This window comes from Daphnia magna, linkage group LG4 (assembly GCF_020631705.1).
Source record: "Daphnia magna isolate NIES linkage group LG4, ASM2063170v1.1, whole genome shotgun sequence".
Classification (NCBI taxonomy): domain Eukaryota; kingdom Metazoa; phylum Arthropoda; class Branchiopoda; order Diplostraca; family Daphniidae; genus Daphnia; species Daphnia magna.
In genome coordinates, this window is record NC_059185.1 from 11706249 (window position 1) to 11723218 (window position 16970).

The 16970-nt window shown below is 41.6% G+C and overlaps 2 protein-coding genes across 4 annotated transcripts; both read right to left on the reverse strand.

Annotated features, from left to right (window-relative positions):
• Positions 1 to 356: 356 nt before the first annotated feature.
• LOC116920142 (coiled-coil and C2 domain-containing protein 2A) lies at positions 357 to 8719 on the reverse strand. 3 transcript variants are annotated; one of them, XM_032926219.2, is made up of 15 exons: positions 4135 to 4276; positions 3805 to 4056; positions 3394 to 3718; positions 3121 to 3327; positions 2847 to 3052; positions 2583 to 2758; positions 2409 to 2523; positions 2266 to 2341; positions 2083 to 2202; positions 1866 to 2000; positions 1508 to 1802; positions 1197 to 1452; positions 879 to 1111; positions 696 to 810; positions 357 to 639 (listed from the first exon to the last, which is right to left on the reverse strand). In XM_032926219.2, exons 2-11 carry the CDS (start codon positions 3960 to 3962, stop codon positions 1608 to 1610), a joined length of 1713 nt encoding a protein of 570 aa, XP_032782110.2. In that variant the 5' UTR covers positions 3963 to 4056; positions 4135 to 4276; the 3' UTR covers positions 357 to 639; positions 696 to 810; positions 879 to 1111; positions 1197 to 1452; positions 1508 to 1607. The 3 variants fall into 3 exon arrangements, with proteins under 3 accessions (XP_032782110.2, XP_045028005.1, XP_045028006.1); XM_045172070.1 differs by having other exon boundaries at positions 879 to 1131; XM_045172071.1 differs by lacking the exons at positions 357 to 639; positions 696 to 810; positions 879 to 1111; ... (8 more) ...; positions 3121 to 3327; positions 3394 to 3718 and adding exons at positions 4489 to 4879; positions 4975 to 5327; positions 5445 to 5779; ... (2 more) ...; positions 8022 to 8099; positions 8212 to 8719 and having other exon boundaries at positions 3912 to 4056; positions 4135 to 4389.
• A 6100-nt stretch (positions 8720 to 14819) lies between these two features.
• On the reverse strand, positions 14820 to 16206 carry LOC116920162 (DNA-binding protein inhibitor ID-2). Its single transcript, XM_045172073.1, has 2 exons — positions 15465 to 16206; positions 14820 to 15366 (listed from the first exon to the last, which is right to left on the reverse strand). The coding sequence occupies exons 1-2, from the start codon at positions 15870 to 15872 to the stop codon at positions 15310 to 15312; spliced, it is 465 nt and encodes a 154-aa protein (XP_045028008.1). The 5' UTR covers positions 15873 to 16206; the 3' UTR covers positions 14820 to 15309.
• Between the last annotated feature and the right edge of the window lie 764 nt (positions 16207 to 16970).

Sequence of the window (16970 nt, forward strand, 5' to 3'; positions counted from 1 at the left end):
ATCATGAACATCTATCTTACCAGATATGAAGCGTGGCAAATACCATCAACACTTCATGCAACTAGCTCCTAGCAACTCCGTATTAAGGTAGGAACCTATTATTTGGACATTTTCAGTGTTTAGGCTAATTCCTTTGTACTACATCTACATGTGCAAGGGTTATATTTTATGTTTACGCTGAGCAATAGGAATCCATGTTGCTGTGTTGGTTTTGTTCTTTTTACTTGGAGGTTCTCTGATCCATGTTTTGTTGGCAATAACTTCATTTTCCTTTTTTGACATGAAGTCCTTAATTGCGAATATATAGGCTAATTGATTCAATGATCAACCAATTGCAAAAGAAATTGGGTGGTCTCTTGACATGAAGGCAAATTTTTATTGCATTTATCATTTTTGTCCGTTTTCGTTTCAAAACGCAGATTTTTTGCAGTTAGTGATTACGATAGGGCAAAATTGGCTTAGAGAGTTTTCCAAGTAAGCGCCAAAAATGAAAATGTGGATCAGATGGTTAGGATATGACTTGATGAAAGCTGATAGAGCAAAGTCAAAGCCGTGATGGCGGTGTAGACCTGTAGCGTAAAGCATGTCGCTGAGACTTTCCATGTTAACATAGGTCGTCTTGATTGGAATTCCAAAAACCTTGATGGAAATCAGCTTAGTTTTCTTTCCCCATAAAAAATAAATTATTGCAATACTTTATAAGTTTCCAGTAACTGTTCCAAATTGTTCGACGTGGGCGTCAAGTCTCCGTCAGCTGTTTGAATCAGAATGTCACGAAAGATTTGGCTTGCGTGTCTATTCCATTTTGTCCTTGAAGAAACATTTCTTTTTAAAATGACCGTTCAAAGTAATTTCTATTAAGTTCAAAATTGTGATACCTTGTTGTCTTCCTCCACTTCGTAAAAGACTGTTTGAGATGGTCGACGATGGACTCTTCCAATTGACGTACGTCTTTCGCGCTTGTTGATGTATAGATTAGATTTTCTGGTGTTTGAATTGTATTCAATTGTGGATTGGGGAATCTTCTTGAAAACAGAGGGCGCCAATCATCTTTGCTGACTTGGTATTGCAATTGACTAGGGTGAACTTTAAAGTGGATGTTGACCCAAAACTGTTTGGATATCAACGCATCTTTTAGAAAAGGGATTTCTTTTTTTTAATAAAATATATTTGTGGTTTGTTGTAAAATTACTTACGTTGTTTTGATTAAACAAAGCCCATACTTGCTGTAAAGCACATGTAGGATCGGCTGGCGTTTGTATTGATTCCTGTTGTCGGATTGATCATTCGCATTGTTTGGTTTGTCTTGTTTCGATAAAGAACAAAGGCCGTCTCTCCCTCGGGCACGGCCATGCCCAGCAGAATGTACACCTCGTAGCTGAGTGCCGCCAGGTAGTTGTGTAATAACACGGCCCTTTCTTCGTCCCCGCCGACCAACCATTCCAGCACCGTCTATTTGAATCGTTAAAACTTGTGTTTAAAGCCAAGACTCTTATTGGAATTTTACTTGAGACGTGAGCCAAATCCTCCTGGTCAAAATGGGTTGATTGGTGGGTGCCGATGGAATGGCAGCTACAAATTGGCAAAGGTTTTTTAAAGTCTCTTCGTCACTGGATCCTTGCAGTTGCTCGGGGGGTTCGAAGTGGCGTCAAGTAACGGCCGATGTAGACGGTCATGGCCTTTTCATTGACCACCAGTGGATCGATTAGGCCGTCTAAATGTGGGAACTCTTTGAAGAGGCTGTTCTTCCATCCGTTTATGTATTCCACCAACACCTCGTCCTCCATACTCGGCCCGTTGACCTATTTTATTTTGAAACAAGTTCGATTAATTTCATTGAGTTATTTGACATTTTCCCTGTTTACTTGATTGATTCTGGGGGGACTGACGGCCGGATGAATTGAAATCAAAACCGTCAAAAGTGGTCCGTCGTGGTTGTAGTGATTGTATTCGTAACCGATGGGTACCATTGGGGTATTCAGCGTGAAAGTGCCGTCGATCTTTGTGTCGTCATGACGTAACATTTAAACAAATCTGGAGTTAATGTCTTTTAATTATTTTCAAATTCAATTCGAAACAAACCTTGTTCCACTTGTAGACGACTTGAAATGGAATTTTGAAACCGCCCAGCCAGTGCCTCTCGTAGCGCTGATGGACGCTCGCATCTCTTTGACGATCATCTTCCAAAATGTCGACCACAACCTGTTTAGTATGATTTATTTTTTTCAATATTATTTCTGCCCTTTACGTAATTTTGGAGCGTACCTCATCGAAAAGTTGAATGAATAGATCATCCCGAATGGATTGTAAATAGGCGAGTGATCGAACTCCTTCTGAAAACCTGGTGAAATGGGGGGTTGAATTTTAATGCAATTATCTTTTGATCAAATAAAGATGTCGATTCATACTGGACTGGAAGAGACAGTTCTTGATTCCAGGTCGGGCTCGTGCCGTTTCCCGCCGTTGTGCGTGCGCTGCATTTTTGAAAAGACACTTCGACGAACGGGTGGACCATCGATCCTCCTGATCATCGTAGTATTTACAACTTGAATTTTTTGCAAAAATGATTTGATGAGAAATACTTTCGATTTTGTGAGGCAAATTGAGCGCGCGGATGACGTTGACTCTCAACGTGACTTGCTCTGTTGTATGGATGGTCAATCCGGCCAGGAGTGGCATCGGGTTGCGCTCTTTTCTTTCGGGACGCAATGGCCGATGCGCTTTGAAAAATACGGGCATCAACTGCCCGCCGAAAGTGCTGTTTGCATCGATTTTTGAAATCTTATTTTACGCTGATTTCTTTGGGTCACTCAAACTTGGCCTTTTTTTTTAAATTTTTTAAATACCTTATATCTGGGATGTGATCTTCCATGACGAGATCGACCAACTGAAGCCTCTTCTGGCTGGAACTTGACAGCCGATCGGCTACTGCTGGATAAAGTTCTAACCATTTACGTTGTCCTCGTCGTCGTAAGGCATCCAGTGGATTGACTGGATCATCCTCTTCCGTCCGGTCGAAAGATGATCCTGTCTTAGCACTGCCATCTAGTAACTGAAAAGAGAATTTTTTTTATTTTTTTTTCAAATTTAAGTTGAAATGGGGCGAATTTTAAATCGTACGTGGATTAGATGGTTGGGTATTTCATCTGGTCGACTAGGAATCATGGTCAAGTGGGCAAAAGGTTTCGTTTCATCCGCCCGTCTTCTAAGCAGTTGGAAACGAACGTTGGAGTCGAATTGCTCTGCAGAACAGAACGTTTGTTCATCGTCATTTTTGACGACTTCTCTGTCACTTTTACCGGCCCTCCATTCCAGCCGTTTCATTTTCTAAAGAATTCAAATAGAATTTTCATTATTTTCGTTTCACAAAATGACGAATGAAATTTCACCCACCTCGATTTTGTCTAGCGTCTCTGCATTGGCCGGATCGTTCGGGTCCAGTTGCGTTTTCGTATTGATCCATACCGACGTCTCAGCATTAGCTGTTGGCGGAACGTCTGTGTTGATTGGCGCTTTAATGTTGCCCTGACTGTCTGTGCCCCATCCTATTTTGACTACCAACGTTCCACTTGTCCATTTTTCTTGTTGGTTTTGTTCGTTTTCTTGTCCTGGTTGCTTCCATCCGCAGCCGACTGTTCCGAAATCGTCCGTCGGCTGCTCAACCAAAGCGCTTTGGAATTTCAAATGTCTTTCAGGCTGTTTGGCGAAACTTGCATTCCTGCCAAAATAATTGGCAGATTTTTTTGTTTTGTGTGTGTGTTTTGAATAATTTTTGAATTGCGCTTGCCAAATGTTTTTACTTACGCCGATGGGATGGGAACATTTACAACGGCGAGTAAAATCCATTTTTTCTGACTCTGCCTGATTTTGTGGAACAATTGAATGGAAATGTTTTGCGGCTTGTCTCTGATCCATAAATGAAAGGCTTGTTGAATCTCATCGGCCGTAAAATCTTGGTCCATGTGGAAGACATCCGATGTGGCAATCTCTTCTTGATTGACTGAAATCTTGAATTGGTAGACGCATTTCTTAATGGCGTCTATTCTACGCTGTTCCCTGTCGTTTCGATAAATATTTTGCCTTTTCAAATTTTTGCGCGGGTTAAAAAAGAAAATTCGAAAAAGGTCCATCTACCGGTCGTTGATTGTACCAGGAGCGTTTGTCAGGACCGTCGGGAATCCACAAAAGGTTCGGAATTGTCTCACCAGATGGCATGAGCGATTCTTCCATCGTTTTGATTATATCAGCCCGTGTCTGTTCCTCGTCAAATTCACGATCCGTCGGCGCTTCCGGCTCACCTTCACTTTCGTCTCCGCTTTTCCCATCGTCTTTTTGATCTTTCGATTCAGACGAACTGGATCGTTGCGTCGCAAGTTGCTTCGTCACGTCCTGAATGTAACGAGAAGAAATCAAGTTCCATCATTCATTTTTTTTCCCCCCTTTTTTTTTGCTTCCCACTTTCTAATGGAAGTCTCAGCATGTTTATACTTTTCTCCCTTTTTTGGTGGTGTCTGGTCGTCTTTTTTGCCTCCATTGTGCCTTTTGACGCTTGTATCGATCTGCCTCTAGACGGACGTGCTCGTGGAAGAGTCTACGGGATTCGTCCATCTGTCGCTCGATCTCTTCATCCCAATCGAGCGGTTCGTGTGGATCGGCCGCACCACCACTTGTCATCTTCACCTCCTCTTCGTTCTTTCTTTTATTCTTCTTGCTCTTTGCGTCGTCGCCGAGCACCGACAATTGACATCTGGTGCAGGCAAATCCCTGGCTTTTGCGCACGTCTTTCAATCGCTTCCAGTCGGCCATCATCGAGCGGACTAATGCAATTCGACGACGACTAGCCGCGTAGTAGTCCCCTCGGGTCCAACCAATCGCCTCCCTTTTTTTTTTTATTATTTTTTTTAAATCAAAGCTCATAAAAACAGAATTTTCTTTTTTTGCAAACTAAATAATGTGCGGGGGAGGGGGGAGTACCGGTATGAAGCGATGCGTTGGAGTTGAGCGGTCATAATGGCCTGGTCGGCTCCGTTGAATTGGAGCCGTTCGACCAGTTCGACGGCCTCGTCGTGGGCTTGATAGAGGGCCCTCAACTTACGGGCGAGCACGTCCATTTGGGCGGCGGTGATGTCGGTCGAGTCGGCCGCACGCAGATCGGTCGATGAATAAGTGGCCCATTGGCTGCACAGTCGCGCCGCTAAAACGTTTTCCTGACCGAATAGCCAATGGTGATGGAACTCGATGGCGCTGACGAACACGTGCAGTGGATAAACTTGTCGATCAGGGACGTTTCTGGCCATTCTCCCATCGTTTTCCATTAATTTTCCGTTCTGAATGGCATCGCGGGATGTTGCCGTGCAGAAAGCAAAAAATATCGTGAGAGTTTTTGTTTAGTTTTTTTTTTAAATGAAACAAGAAGAAGAAGAAGAAGAAGAAAATCAATTAACTGGAAGATAAACTGGATGAAAGCCGATCGTTGATGGATCCACCTGGGCGATGATGTTGCGGATGAGATAGGGACGTAATGGATCAGGTAGAACGGCTAATGTTGCATCGGAGCGGAACCATTTAGCCTTTTTTGTCGTGGTGGTTTCTCGGCCGGCCTCTTGCAACCGATGACTGGCCGGCTGTTGTTGCTCTTGTTGCGGCTGACTCATCACCAGACGCCGTTCGAGAAGGCGCCACCTGCGACGGCAGCATTTGGGTGGTGAGCCGACGTAAAGGCCGTCTTCTTCCGGCGACCACAACTGCGTTACATCGTCCACTTTTTCATCCAGGCTCACTGGAATTTTTTATTTTTTATTTTTTCAAGACTCGATTTGAATTATTCGTTTTTCTTTTCGGGAAGGGGAGGGGGTGGGGGAATCGTAATCAAGAGAAACACACCCAAGTCGTTTGGGGCAAAATAAAAAAAAAAAAATAAAAGAAATGTACGTGTCCGCACCTGGAATTTGTGACGTGATGGTGACCAGTTCTGTCCAGCTGGCCGGATAGTAAAATGCCGGCTGGTAGTAACTGTAGTGATGAATTGAGTCGGTCGTACTAAGACGGACATTATTGTCGTCTGACTGACCAAGCGAATCGTCTAACACGACCATTTATTTTTATTTTTTTTTTAAGAAACCCCCCCCATAAGAAACGCGGGAATTTTAAATTGTTGATCATTGTTTTTCTTTGAATTGAAAAAAAAAAAGAAAAGATGAATTATTAATTGGTTTTTACCGTCATCGTCTGAATAATGAACGCCCTCTGGCGAATTGAAGAAGTGGATGGCGTCTGCGGTCGATGGCTGCAATCACGAAAAAAGAAATAATGCCAATCATTATCAACTTGGGAATTTATTTTCACGAAACAACAACAACAATTATATACCCGTTCAACGTGAAATGCTTTTTTATTCGGCAAATCAAAACAACTATATCGAAACGTCGAACAATCGGTCGTTCTTTTTTACACTCGGTTTTCTCTCTCTCGTTTTCTTTTTTTCGTGACTTCCGGTCTATAAAGTCACGCCCGGTTGTCCTCTATTCCTTTTTTTTTTTTTCTATGTATATCATCTAGAGTAGAATTCTATTGGTCTATATAGACTGTTTTCTCACGAGAGAGAGAGAGGGCCTTCCTCTTTTTTTTTTTTTGAATGTTGGGCAATGAATGAAGTGGCGAATGGAAAGAAAAATCAGCTAACCGCAACATCACGGCGATGTGATGAAAAACAAAACAAACGGTTTTCTTTTTTTTTTTTTCTTTTTCTCTGTCCGTGACATCGTTTCGTAGACTTTAACAGCACAATTCCACCATTGTGAATTCTAACTGTTATCGGAAAACAATGAAATTCTTTCTGTTTTCTTTTTCTCTTTAAAAAAAAGAAATTAAGGCGCCAAATTTGAATCCCTTTTTGTTTTTTAAATCCCCGATAGAGTTGTCTTTCAAATCGCGATTTAAAACACACAAAAAAATGAGCAAAACAGTTGAAACAGGCCATTTTTTTTTTCTCAATGTTGACTTGCTGCAGCCGGCCCGATGTGCCCAGCGCACCCACCTGCCACCACCATCCGCACACCGTGTCTTTATTTTTTTCTTTTCTGATCCGCTCGGCATAACTCCATCGACAGCCGTTTGTTTTCTTTTTGCCGTTTTCTTTCTATGTTTCTTTATTTTTATTTTTTTTCTTCCGGTCCTTCTGCTCTTCAACACCTTTTCTTTTTTTATAAACTTCCTTCCCCACCCAACCTATCCCCCCCCCAAAAAAAACAAACCAATTTGTACAACCGAAAATAAATTCGGTCATCATCGGTAAAAAAAAAAAAAAAATGGGAATTTCATTTTCAAAGAAAGCAGATGTCATCGTCCGTTAGGTGGGTTGGCAAGACGGTCGACTACTTCCGACAATTATGGCCGATATCAACTCTTATCGATTGCCCAGCAAGAAAACGCGCGTGTTACAAACGAACGGGGGGGGGATCACGCAGCTGTTCTTCCGAAACACATTTTCTTGTTGTCTTGTTTTCCCATTGCGTGATGTGTTTTACCTTTCCGTTATAGCACCCAAAACACTCTCTATTTTTAAACAGAAAAAGAAAAAAACAAAAACGGATGGATTATTAGATGCCAAAGAAACCCTTCGTCTGCATATCTGTCGCCCCCCTCTCTCTCACTGCACTCGTTCCATGTGAGCTTTTCTTCCTTAGAAATTGTACGGTACGGCAGTCTTGCGTGGACGCAGGTGTCTCTTGATTAGTCAACGATGGAAAGAGAAGGAGAATGAACGTCCAGTTGTGGGGCTATTTTGTCTTCTTTTTTTTATTTATCCTAACACAAACGTATACGGGCAGATCCCAACTGGCCGGCTGTGTCGTTGGCGGGATTCAACGGACCGTTCAACACACTCGAACACATGGCCCCTTTTTATTTTTCGTTCATTCAACTAACGAATTTTTTTGGTTTTACCTTTTGAAAATTTATTTGGTTGGCTATAAAGACAATGAACTTGTCGTTTGTTCTCGAAAGAAAATGAATGCAAGTACCTGACGTCGGATTCTGGCAATGAGACGTTGCCATTTCTTGTTTTTAGCCGAGGGCCGATGCGTGACGCTTCCTTCGTCCTTTTTTTTTTAAATTGATTTTTTTGAAATTGAATCAAGTATTAGAAGGTTAAAAAAAAAACAAAACAAAATACAGTACGTCTAAATAGGGAAACAGTTGGGCGATATGTACCGTATCGGGTCGGGCGTCGAGTGTTTGTATCTGGTCTTCCATCTGCAAAGTCGATGGGTCTTCTTTTCGTTGGTTCTCTCAGCTTTGCTAATGGAAACTATTCCGCACTGTTTACTAAACGCGACTCGTGCAGACGATGTCCAGCAGCAGGGCAGCCAACGAGAGCGAGAGAAACACAAAGGGCAGAATGTGGGCGCAGCGTCGGGCACTCGAAACTCTGTACCGAGCGTTTCTGCTTTTTGTCTTTTCAAAACAAATCTGTCGTCATGACAACCGATTCGGAAACATCGCAATCGGGCAACTCTTCCTTATTTTTTTTTTTTTTCAAATTTTTATCTGTCGAATTTATCATTTGGAAATGAATTAAAGTTGATTGTAATTCAAGAATAGAGATAGGGGCTTTTAGTTTATTTCAGGGACGGGCACGTGCCCTCTTCCATATCCCGTGCAACCGGATTAAAGGTCTCATTAAACAGCCGATAACTTGTGTTTCCCACTCTCTCGTTCGTCGTTGCTCTCACTATGGTGAGCTTACAGAAGCGATGCCCGGCGGAGTGGGGGGGGGATATAGAAGTCACGTGTCTTGGACCAATTAAATATTTGTTCCGTTTTTATCCATTGCTCTCTTCACTCGTGTTATCCCCCCCCCTTACGTATTATATTTTCTCAACGAGCAAAAGAAAAAGGAGGAAGAAGTGAAGGATAGTTCCTACCGCTAGCTACCAACTTCCGGCCGCCCTATTCTAATATGCGGATGGCTTACTCCGGACACGAGCTTTCTATGGGTCACGTGGCTTGGCGTACTCCTTTAATATTTTTTTTTTGTTCCCTTTTTCTCCAATTTTCATTTGCTTTCGGGCCCACTCCCCTTTGGGTATACACTGACGGTATTAGATTATATACGTATCCCTCCCCATTTTCATTGTGGGATCGATACCAGTGAGTCACCAAACTTTTTTTTTCTTACAATGGGATGGCCAGAGTTTTAACTTCGTTTGTTTACGTATTGATTCAAGTTCCGGCCTGATTTTTTTTTTTTTTTTCATAGTATGGGCGTCTGTAGAGAGAGAGAGAGAGAAAGTGCTTCTTGGGACTTGTGTGTGTGTACTGTCTGGTACACACACACAGAGAAAAGGACAGCCGGTCGCTATCAACTTGTACCTCTCGAGACTGTCGATGATGACGGAGAAGAGCCATGCCAAACTTGAACGATCCCGAACATAACAAGAAGGGGGTGGGGGGATCTTTTTGAAACGATAAAAAAATTGAGACATTTGAAATTCCCGCCTTCAGCTGAGCTCGTTTAGATCGTATAATAAATGAAAATATTCCGATTTTTTAAACGTGGATGGGGGTGGGAGGGGGGGAGGTAATGGCGATGTAATATTAGAAAATTCCAATGTCTACATTTCATTGCATTTCGAGAAATCGTGCTGCGCTGTATAGGACCTCTTCTTATTTGTTCTCTGGCTCCTTTCATCCCCCCGTGTTTGACTTTAACGTCGTCATGGTAACAACGATCCGAACTGGAAGTACATCCCCCCTCCTACACCATCCTAGTGGATCGTTTCCTTTCCATGTCGGAGACCCCACCCTGAAAAAAAAATTGATGATTTTTCTCACGGACCAGCACAATCTTAATTGCGTAAAACTTTAAACGCGAAAAATAAATCGTGCGTTTAAAGATGAAAAAAAAAAATTCCCTTCACCCAATTCACACAGAGGACGATATGAATTTTTTTTCTTGTTCGATTGTTGATGAGAAATCGATGGGATAGTTACCGCCGCCGCCGCTGATTTAATGGACCGAACACACGCGCACACGCGTCTATTGGTACGTGGGAAAAATGATTGCGGGTGATAATCTGCTGGTAACAATACGTGAATGGTTGGGGGGAGGGGAGGGGGGTTCTTATTATTCATGGGAGAGAAACTACGAGTTGGAAATATGTATTTCTTTTTCTTGGGGGGAGAAGAGGGAGAAACAAAAAAGAAAAAAAGGGTCGGCGCCTGCGCTTTTCGTGATTCTTCATCATCGATCCTCGGCATCTTTTGGCCGACGTTGTGTGGCCGTGACTCACATGATTTCTGGTTTTTCTACATCCCCGAGGGCTATAAGAATTCGACGTTCTTTTTTAACGCTAAAATAATTTAAACAAATAAAAGACGCAATTTTTATTTATGCAAATGAAGCGCATGCCCTTATATTGAAGGTCTTCATCTCACTGCGTTCAAACCCGGCCATTTTTTCCCCTCTCTCTCTCTCAATATTTCGAATCGATCCAATTCATCAAGCGCAATTGTAACGCAAGGGACGTACGATCTAATTCAGTTGGGAAATCAATGGGCTTTTTTGTTATGTGTGTGTTCTAAACAGCAGTCAACGGATCTCTGCCATCTGCAACATCGCCATATCGTCCGTGTGCAACTCTTGTCAAAAGTTTAGCGCACACACTCCCTAACCGTATGTGTGTGTAGCATACCTCCCCTTCAATCAGAGGGGGTAAGAAATGAGAGAGGAGAGAACCTTCTGCTCTCCCAGGTTCTGTTTTGGGCTTTTCAGGCGTGCAACTGTACGTGCATTCCCAGTGTGTGTGTGGTGTGTTCCAGCCTGCTGCTGCTGCTGCTGCTGCAAACCTTTTTTTTTTTGTGGGGGGAAGGGGGTGGGCTTCTTTCTTTCTCTTCCCCCCGAAGAGGAGACACAAATGGTGGGGGCCGTGCGGCAACGGCCTGCACGCCGTGTGTGCGGATTGCTGTGTCGGCCATCTGTCCCGCACACACAACCGATGGGGAATAGTTGCACCGGTTCCTTCCTTTTTTTTTTTCAGGGTTCGGGACTTTTTTTTTTTTTTATTTAATTTATTTAATGGAGAAAATTTTAAGAATTTTATGCATTTTTATTTTTGGGTGTAAGGGGTGAAAAATGAATTTGGACGAGTTTGGGCGTGTCTATATTCGCCATGTGTTTGGTCCGATAGATCAACCGCTCCTTCTTTTTTGTGTGTGCAAATCTGTACATCGTCAGAAAAGAAAAGAGACTGATCCCCCCCAATTTTTTAAGGGAAATACTCCCGGTTGGGGTAGGAGTACGGGGGAGGAGGTAGTTCCTATTTGCAGTAGCCGTCTGTCAATGCAAAGTAGAGCCCATTCCTTGTATGGACGTGTAACCTTTTAGCGGCGATTGCCCAACATCTGTCGCACTCCGATAAAAATTTATCCAATTCCAACAACAACTACAACAACAACGAAATAATGTTGAGATGTTCACATGTCGATATTTTGTGTCAATCGATGAGAAACAATTTTTTTGCGCTGCCTTTACGTTCGTTTGGCCATTCAAGAAAACAGCTGTTTATAGAACTGCACGTTGCGCAATCGTGTTTGAATTGCAAGAGAGGGGGGGGGACATCTTCTCAGGAGGGCAAGAGATTAGCAGCGGCCATTGACAGATTTTTGGGTTTGGATTCAATCCGCATGTAACGCAGCGTTTCGTTTGTTATTTAATGTACTGACTCGGCAGATTATCTAATCGAAGACAACTTTTGCACATCTGTCCCTCCATTCCGTCTGTCTGTGTGTGTGAACATTTCAAAGGGGGGCGGGAGAAGAGCAGGAAATAGTTTCACAATAACAAAAATCGCACATCATCTTCCATTTCCAGGTGGGCCGTTCGTTGATGTTCGTTGCACCTTTTCATTCAAATCATTTCTGCAACGGTTGTGATTATGTCGCGTACAAAATGTTCACGTGGGGGGGTTAACATTTCGAGAAAGAGAGTCAGGGAAACAAGAAAATGTGTGAATGTTAACGGATGGGGTGTGGCCAAGAATCACACAGCCTGCCCGTCATCTGCTTAACTAGAATATACGCAGTTACGTTTGTTTTCCGCGTGTGTGTGTGTATACGTTGATTGTCACAGACGGAACTTTGAAGGAAAGGGGGGGTAAGGAAAAAGGAACGCGTGAAAAAAAGAAAAATCTGCTTCCGGATATGCGGGTTTTTTTTGTTGTTCGGTTACCTCCTCCAGCACGTGCTCTCCACAGCTGTTGAAATTAGTTGAATGTTTTTGGGGAAGATATTTTCTTCTTTTTTTCTTTTGTTTTTGAACGCCCCCCCCTCTCCCCCCTGAAATGTGAACGATTTAAAAAAAAATATTCTATGTGAAAATTAGCTCATTATTGGTAATCGGATTTGTTCGATCAAGGAAAAACTAAGAAATCGTTTTTCTTAACAGACATTGACCAGGTGATCCAGCAAGGCGGCCGGAAGAAGAAGTCAAAAATAAAAAGAGACCGGCTGTGTCTGTGTGTGTGTGGGGGGTTTCCTTGCTCTTGTTGAAAACGATAAGGCGCCGCTGGGGTAGGAAAAGGGCAAATTTTTTTTTTAAAGGGGGATAGGAAATGTTTGTTGTATATTCGTCTTAAGGAAAACGGGTGTTTTAAAGGAAAAAACGCACGTGCGTTATTTTTATTTTTGCCTAAAAAAAAATTTTTTTTATTTTGAATTCTTTAAACCGACATTTTTGTTACTTTGCGTCCCTTTCGGTTACGGAAAATAGAAAATTAGAAGGTCTGCTGCCCAGGTGTGCGTGTGTATGCGCGCGCACACACACATCCCGCAGCCAAATAAGGGGGGTGGGGGGTTTATCCAAATGAAGGAAGAAAAATTGCGATGGAAAACATGTGTGTGTTGTGATTTAAATTAGAGCGCGATTCTTGAATTGTCAAAACAACTTTGGTTGGCCATGTACGGGAGGAAAGACGAATGGATTAAGGCCATACATTTTGTGTTTGTTTCTTTTTTACTCTTTTGAATCGACGTAAGTAGTTTGGTTGATTTGCTTGAATTTCTCGTTTGCGACGGCAGACAAAGGCAGCCAGCGCATTGTTTTGTTTGTGAAAGAAGTCATCAACTTGGTCAGTTAGATGAATTTGTTGTTGACTGGCGCTAACCGAACCGACGTGACTTGAATTCGTTATCGATTTTGCGCGTTCATGTGGGGAAGAAAACATTGGGGTTAAGGAAAAAGCCCCAAAAACAAAAACTAATTCGATGAATAGATTTCTAAATAAAAACAAGTGGGGAATCAGACCTTCATTCATTCACGATAATAAATTGAAGATTGAATTTTAATTAAATTTTTTTTTTTTTTTTTCAGATTTAAAAAATTTAATTTGAATTTCTTCTTTTTCGAGGAACTTTGGGACGATTGAATCTATTCGCCACGTATAAGTTTGCTGATTCTTTTTACGTGACTGGAACAGATAATTTTATTTTTCTTTGGAAGAAGGAGGGAGGGTAGGGAAGATTGTGCTTGTCAAATAATCCGTTTTGGTCAGGTGTGTTATGTTTTATCCGGGTCATTGAGAGCACGCGTTTCTGTAGATGGTCACCAGGTGAGAATGAATGTACCTGGCCAACTCTCGAATTGCGTGGCCTTTTCTCTTTTTTTTTTGTGTGTGTGTTTGAGAAATGCGTCAAAGTCGACAACGAGCACGTCCTCTTTTATTTTCTTTATTATTTTTTAAGGGGAAAAAAAAAAGACGTTGCCGGATATTGTCACGGAATTTTTTTCCTATCGACTTTTGTAAAAAGAGATTAAAAGATTTTCTTCTTTTTGTGCGTTTTTGTGTTGTTCGAAGGTTGGAGATAGCCAAATCCTATTGTTATTCATACCCAATGACCGCCTGCTGTTGTAGGGTGGGATTTAAAATATTTAAAAAACGCAATTTTTGAATTGTTATGTGCATTTGTTGTAATGCATTCGTAATCCCAGAAACGATTTATGCAATTTTTCAATATTATTATGCGGTTGATTTTCTATATTTTTTTTTGGGGGGGGGGGGGTGAAAAGGGATGTTTATCAAGTTCCGGTGGCATTAAAAAACCAAACCTGTTATTGAAATCGTGTAAAAATGCGATGAGGTAGTAAATCCGGTGGCCCCGATAAAAATCGATAAATTGCTTTTATTTCTTTAATGAACACACAAAGGAAAGTTTAGTTGTGTGTCTTCGTGATTTTTTTTTTTTATTATTATTTATTTCTTAATTTTTTTTTTGCGGAAAATAAAATGGGGGCGAGGGAATTTGTTATCGCACGTTGGGCAAACTCTAAAGGAAAGAGAAAATATTCGAGAAATATCGCCATCTGTTTTCTTTATTCCGATTGTTTAGAGTGAAAAGAAGAAGAAGGAAAGAAAAAAAATATGTGGGTGGGGGAGGGGGGGATGGGTAATCGGAAGTTCTGAAGATGTGCCCAGGTGGGGATGTAACACAGCTGTTAGGCAAAAGAAAATAAACCGATGCAGCACCTGGATGGAATCGATTTAAAAACACCCCCAATATTGAAAGAATATGCAAATTTTTTTTAAATATTAATTTTTGTATTGGTGAATGTCGTAATTTTCGTTTTGAAAAAAAACAAAACAAAAACAAACAAAAAGATAATCAAAATGACGAATTAAAAATCATTTCAAATACCCGTAACGTCGGGGTTGAAAAACTCAAAAAAAAATCAGACACAAATTTCACATTTGGATGGGGGTTGTGATGAGTTAATTGTATGTGTGTGTGTGTGTGTCGACTAATTTTTGTTTGTTTTTTGTTTTAAATAATGTACACAATCAGAGTAAGTAGGGAGAGGTGGTTTGGTGGGTCAATTTCGTATTCATTCCTAGACTATCTACCGAAATGAGGAGGATGGGGGGGGGGGAAGGTATCACAGACGAAACAAATATAATAGAATATATTTAGCATTTTTTTTTTTTTTGTTTTTTTTTTTTTTTTCTTTTCACTTTTAATTTGATAGCAAAGTGGAGGGTTTAGGGAAAAATAAAAAATAAAAACATTTGCGTCTCTCCACATAGCCACTAGGTGTGTGTGTGTGTGTGTGTGATTGATGAATTTTTTTTTTTTTTTTACTTAGAAAAAAAAAATGAAATGAAAAGAGAAATTCGAGGACTAGTGGTGTTGTGTGTTGCCTTTGTTTGTCCACTTGAAACATTTTACTTGCAGAGTTTTTATTAGAAATTGTGTTCCTTTCATTTGGGCTCCGCCTCGCCCGTTCACACACACACACACTGGAAGTTTGAGGGAATCCTAACAAGGAACGATGACGTCACTGATGTTCTTGTTATCCGCTGTCGTGTTATTCACCTGAAATTGACACATTTAAGAAACAATTTGATGTAAATGTTTTCGATTCTTTTCTGGAACAAAAAAAACCCAAAAACAGTTTGAATCAAAATGTTTACCTCGATGGATGTGTTGGGAATGGATGCGAGCAGACCGAGGGGTTGCCGATGTTGCATCAAAATGGTGGCGGCAGACGATGACGACGACGTCGCGTTGGAAGCGTCGGAGGTGGGCCCCCGCCGCGCGTGTTTCCTCCGATTGCGGTTGAGGCTGGCCGGATGGTTTTGTTCCAGTTCGCTCTGCAGGTCGCAGATGTAGTCGATGACGTGCTGGATCACTTCCAGTTTGGATACTTTGCGATTCTTGGGCATGTGCGGCACCAACTCTTTCAATTTGGACAGGTACATTTGGATTTCCACTTGCTCTTTGGTGGCCATCACTCCGCGTAGCGGATCCGTGTGCTGCACAGTCGCAGTCGAACTGCTCGATGACGACGATGAAATCGCATGACGATGAGCTTTCACCATTTTTTTCTTTGCTCTTTTCTTTTCAACGAGTTTCACTTGTTAATCCTTTTGTTTTGTTCTTTTCAATGTTGAGGCGTTTCTTATTTCGAAAAAAATGAATTTTTAATTTGGTTGAATGATTTCAATGGCCGACTTGTTGTTGCACTCCCGAACTGACTCTGAATGACGGTCCCGTGCGCTTCCATCGTCCCTTCTTATAGAAACGACAGGCCAAGAAGCTCCGCCCACTCTGGCGGCCAAAAAATAGTGGGATCCCCCCTCTCTTTTCTTTTTATTTTCGTGTCTCCCTTGTTACACAAGGCCCGTTCCATATTTTTGTTTTCTTCATGTTGTCACGTATTTTAGATCAGGTGAACCTCTTGAATGAAAAAGCCCCCCCCCTCTTGAATTTTCTTAATTCATTATTTAAATAAAAAAACAAAAAAACAAAAAAATTGGAAACAAGAGAAACGAGTACACATCGATGATGGAAACTCACGACTGTTGTCCGATTCGTGTTTTGATAAGAAAAGAATAAAGAAAAATGCGGTTGACGAACGTGGGAGAATTGAGCAGGTGCATTTTGCGGGCAAAGGCACAGCGAGACCCAGTTTCTCTTCACACAAACACACACGTAAGAGAGTGAAACTCTGTGTCGGGATTCGTCTTTTCTCATTTTTTTATCTCTTCTTCTACTTTTTTTTTGTTTTTGAACGTCATTTCACGCGTTATCGGCACGTCCCGACTCAATTTTTTCCCTTTTGTGAACCGGAGATTACACACGCGACTTACGTCAGGTGCCCAAAGTGACACTTTATATGCACAGGTGTGCATGCAGACGATTTCAAACAGAAAATTCATTTCAATTTCAAACTGAAAATTTCGGCAGTCAATAAATCAACACGGATGCGAGTCACATTGAAATTTTTAAATAAAAGTGGGGGGGGGGGAACACATGTGCTACTATAATTATGTGGGGAAAGGTTTTATTTTTTATTTTTTGTGATGGAAGTCGTAAAAAATAAATTTAAAAATCTAGTCGATTGACTCCGGAAGGAAATGAGAATTCAAACTTCCGGATTTTTTTTAGGGGAAGGGGGAAGAGCAGAAGTGAGGTGT

Excerpts from the sequence above, each read along its gene's own strand:
- LOC116920162 (XM_045172073.1), bottom strand. The coding sequence starts at position 15,872 with ATGGTGAAAGCTCATCGTCATGCGATTTCATCGTCGTCATCGAGCAGT. Across the intron at positions 15,367-15,464 it reads TTCCCAACACATCCATCGAG|GTGAATAACACGACAGCGGA; the intron begins GTAAACATTTTG and ends TGTCAATTTCAG.
- LOC116920142 (XM_032926219.2), bottom strand. The coding sequence starts at position 3,962 with ATGGACCAAGATTTTACGGCCGATGAGATTCAACAAGCCTTTCATTTA. Across the intron at positions 3,053-3,120 it reads TACCCAACCATCTAATCCAC|TTACTAGATGGCAGTGCTAA; the intron begins GTACGATTTAAA and ends TTCTCTTTTCAG. Across the intron at positions 2,342-2,408 it reads GAACTGTCTCTTCCAGTCCA|GTTTTCAGAAGGAGTTCGAT; the intron begins GTATGAATCGAC and ends CCATTTCACCAG.